The following is a 3302-nucleotide window of genomic DNA, read 5'->3' as shown; positions in this document are numbered from 1 at the left end:
TCACTGATGATATGGAGCTTTTCCATCTTCTCTTTCCACAGATGTAGGTGGGAGGGCACTCAAAAAAAGCTGATAAGAAGAGAGGGCTTATGCACAAGAACACCCACACTTGCAGATAATACCCACTTGACCTGGCTTCAATGGCTGGATGATCAGAACTCAACTAGACGAAGAAAGAAGAGGAAAAAAAGAGTAATCTGATACAATTTGGTGAACTTGACCTATGTCTGTGCATGCAGTAGCTCAAAAGAGGGAACACATTTTTACTGTGAGGCTCATTCCCATTCCCTCGATACACAGGGTAGACAGGGGTGGGCAACTTGGACATTGGCTACCCAAAATGGGGGGGCTACAAAGGCAAGAAGTGACTATCTTACAAGCTTTCAAGAGGGAGCCTAGATCCAGAGGGTGCAGAGGAGAGTAGAATCTCCACTGAGTAGTATCTACCCTGTCTGGGTGGGCTGATGAAAGGAGATGGGGATAGCACTCATGTGGCAAAATAGTGAATGATTGCTATCAAGACTGACTGTGAGGGTTGGGAATGTAAAGTTGGACGTTTTGTAGCAAAAGGAGGGGAGTGAGTGACTTTGCAGTCCTGGAGCGGAGATCCCTGGGACCATCAAGGGCAGAATGCAGGACCTCACCCAGAGAAACAGTGATGCCACAGATGGAGGTAGAGACAATGACGTGGAGAGATGGAGCAGCTGTGTGCTGACGACTGAGGGGCAGGCTTGTGGAGTATGCCCTTTGGTTGGTTGATGATGCATGGAGGGGATTGTAACCATGGCAATGAAATGACATAAGATAGGATGAATGTAAAGCTAATGTTCTCCCGTATAAACTATCACATGATTCACAATAAAACATATAAAAAACCCCAAAACTCTATGCAATTCACATCTAATGCTCCTAAGGGTCCAAGTGTTGCTGTTAAGTGCCATTGAATCAGTTACAACTCACAGCAACCCGTATAGGGTTTCCAGGTTGCAACTGATGGATATGAACTGCCAGCCTTGCAGTTACCAGTCCAGTGCTTATCCTACAGTGACATACCAGAACTCCTTCCCAAATATTATGTATGAAATAAGTACCTTAAATTATATTCTTTAAATCGGTAAATGTCAAACATTTTTGTAATGATATTCATGAAATAGTTCTTTCTGCCTTGAGTTGTAATTTGGTAAAGTGTCTATCTCTACTTTCTAGATTATAAAATGTTTGAGGACAGAAATTTTGTCATTTGTTTTCTCATACTTGAATTACATCTCTATAAGACATTCAATAAAGGTTAGAATTACCTATATTTCTCAAGCCAAGAGCCATCAGTAAAAAACAGTGACTACTATTTTACATTATAGACCCATGCCATCAATGCTTCCAGAAGTATTTGATCTGTAATATTGGTGTGATACTTTGGGTTAATGCACTAGACTGCAAAATCAGTTTAATCTACAAGGTCATGGTTCAAGCTCATCAGCTGCACCTCGGAAACCCTATACAGGGTTACCAGGGGTCAGAACTGACTTGACGGCACTTAACAACAATTCTTAAGGTAGATATCGTGAATATTGCCACAGTTAAAATTTGGTTAATCCAAACTTTCAATGGGTTCAAATTGTTTAATGGGGTGGATTAAGCAAATCATTATTATCTACAGAAACAACAATGGTATATACAATAATTTATATTCCTCTAAATGGCAGCATCAATGGGCTCAAGCGTGGCAACAATTGTGAGGTTGGCCCAGGATTGGGCAGTGTTTCATTCTGTTGTGCACAGAGTCACTATGAGTCGGTACAGACTCGATGGCACCTAACAATAACAACAAATACAGCTGAATTTAAATAATTTTATTTACTGCTTTATCTTTTTCTACTCCAAGGGCTATTTCTACCTATGATGGTAGGATACTCTCTTGTATCTCCATCCCTTGTTCAACTGATACTTCTCTCACGGATCATCCACATCCTGCGTCTTGGGAAAGGCCCGAAAGTGTTCCATAATCTGCTGCTTCCTTTGATGCTGTCCCTCCCAGCAGTGCTCAACCTCAGTTTTCTCATCTTCCTGGTCATGTTTATTTATGCCATCTTTGGAATGTACAATTTTGCCTACGTTAAAAAGGAAGCTGGAATCAACGATGTGTCTAACTTTGAAACCTTCGGCAGCAGTATGCTTTGCATTTTTCAAGTTACCATATTTGCTGGTTGGGATGGAATGCTCAGTGCAATTTTCAACAGTAAATGGTCTGACTGTGATCCTGATAAAATTAACCCTGGGACCCAGATTAAAGGAGACTGTGGTAATCCCTACTTTGGGATAATTTATTTTGTCAGTTACATTCTCATATCATGGCTGATCATTGTAAATATGTACATTGTTGTTGTCATGGAGTTCATTCATACTGTTTCCAAAAAAAAAGCCAAGACTTTGAGTGAAGATGATTTTAAGAAGTTTTTTCAGGTATGGAAGAGTTTTGATCCTGATAGAACCCAATACATAGATTCTAGCCAGCTTTCAGACTTTGCAGCTGCTCTTGATCCTCCTCTTCTCCTGGCAAAACCAAACAAGGGTCAGATCATTGCCATGGATCTTCCCATGGCTGTTGGAGACAGAATTCATTGTCTTGATATCTTACTTGCTCTTACAAAACGAGTTTTGGGTAAAGATGAAAGGATGGAGAAAGTCCTTTCAGAGATAGAAACTGGGTTTATGTTAGCCAACCCTTTTAAGATTGCATATGAGCCAATTACAACTACCCTAAAACGAAAACAAGAGGCAGTCTCAGCCACCATCATTCAACGTGCTTATAAAAGTTACCGTTTGAGGCAAAATGACAAAAATACATCAGATATCCATATGATAGATGAGGAGGAGGAAGTTAAAGATAAAGCTGAGGAAAAGTCAGTTATTCAAGGCCAAATCTAATCCCACATAACACCCCTTCACCTTCTTCATATATCACAAAATGTTGAAAATTTAATTCATAAATAAAAGCAAAGATCAGAGAAATGAAAGCAAAGATCAAATCAAGTTAAGCATGATTGTGAAATTCACATTATATTTATACACATATATCTGGTCTACTAAATCTATGATACAAAGACAGCTCCCATAATATTGCTGCAGTGAATTAAAGAGTTTAAAGCTGCCGTTTGGCAGTCCAGTGTTCATTTTCTCCATATGACTTGGATGACTCTTGCTTCGTCTGGAGAGTGAATTAGCAGCAAAAGGGTCTTGTATATTTTACGTCTATTTTAACTTGATGGCCACTAATCACCACTAATAGGATTTAGTTACAAAAA

At 39.6% G+C, this 3302-nt stretch overlaps 1 protein-coding gene across 1 annotated transcript in view; it reads left to right on the top strand.

Moving 5' to 3' along the window:
- SCN7A (sodium channel, voltage-gated, type VII, alpha subunit) overlaps nucleotides 1–2925 on the top strand; it is a 90111-nt gene extending 87186 nt beyond the window's left edge. The window contains exon 25 of the mRNA XM_006867034.1: nucleotides 1883–2925. Within this exon, the coding sequence (XP_006867096.1) occupies nucleotides 1883–2925 (1043 nt within the window). The remainder of the gene's footprint in view (nucleotides 1–1882) is intronic.
- Nucleotides 2926–3302: the final 377 nt, after the last annotated feature.

The sequence above is a fragment of the Chrysochloris asiatica genome, unplaced genomic scaffold, assembly GCF_000296735.1.
Source record: "Chrysochloris asiatica unplaced genomic scaffold, ChrAsi1.0 scaffold00099, whole genome shotgun sequence".
NCBI lineage: Eukaryota > Metazoa > Chordata > Mammalia > Afrosoricida > Chrysochloridae > Chrysochloris > Chrysochloris asiatica.
The sequence above is the reverse complement of the archived record's forward strand: the minus strand, read 5'-3'. Positions and strand labels throughout refer to the sequence as shown.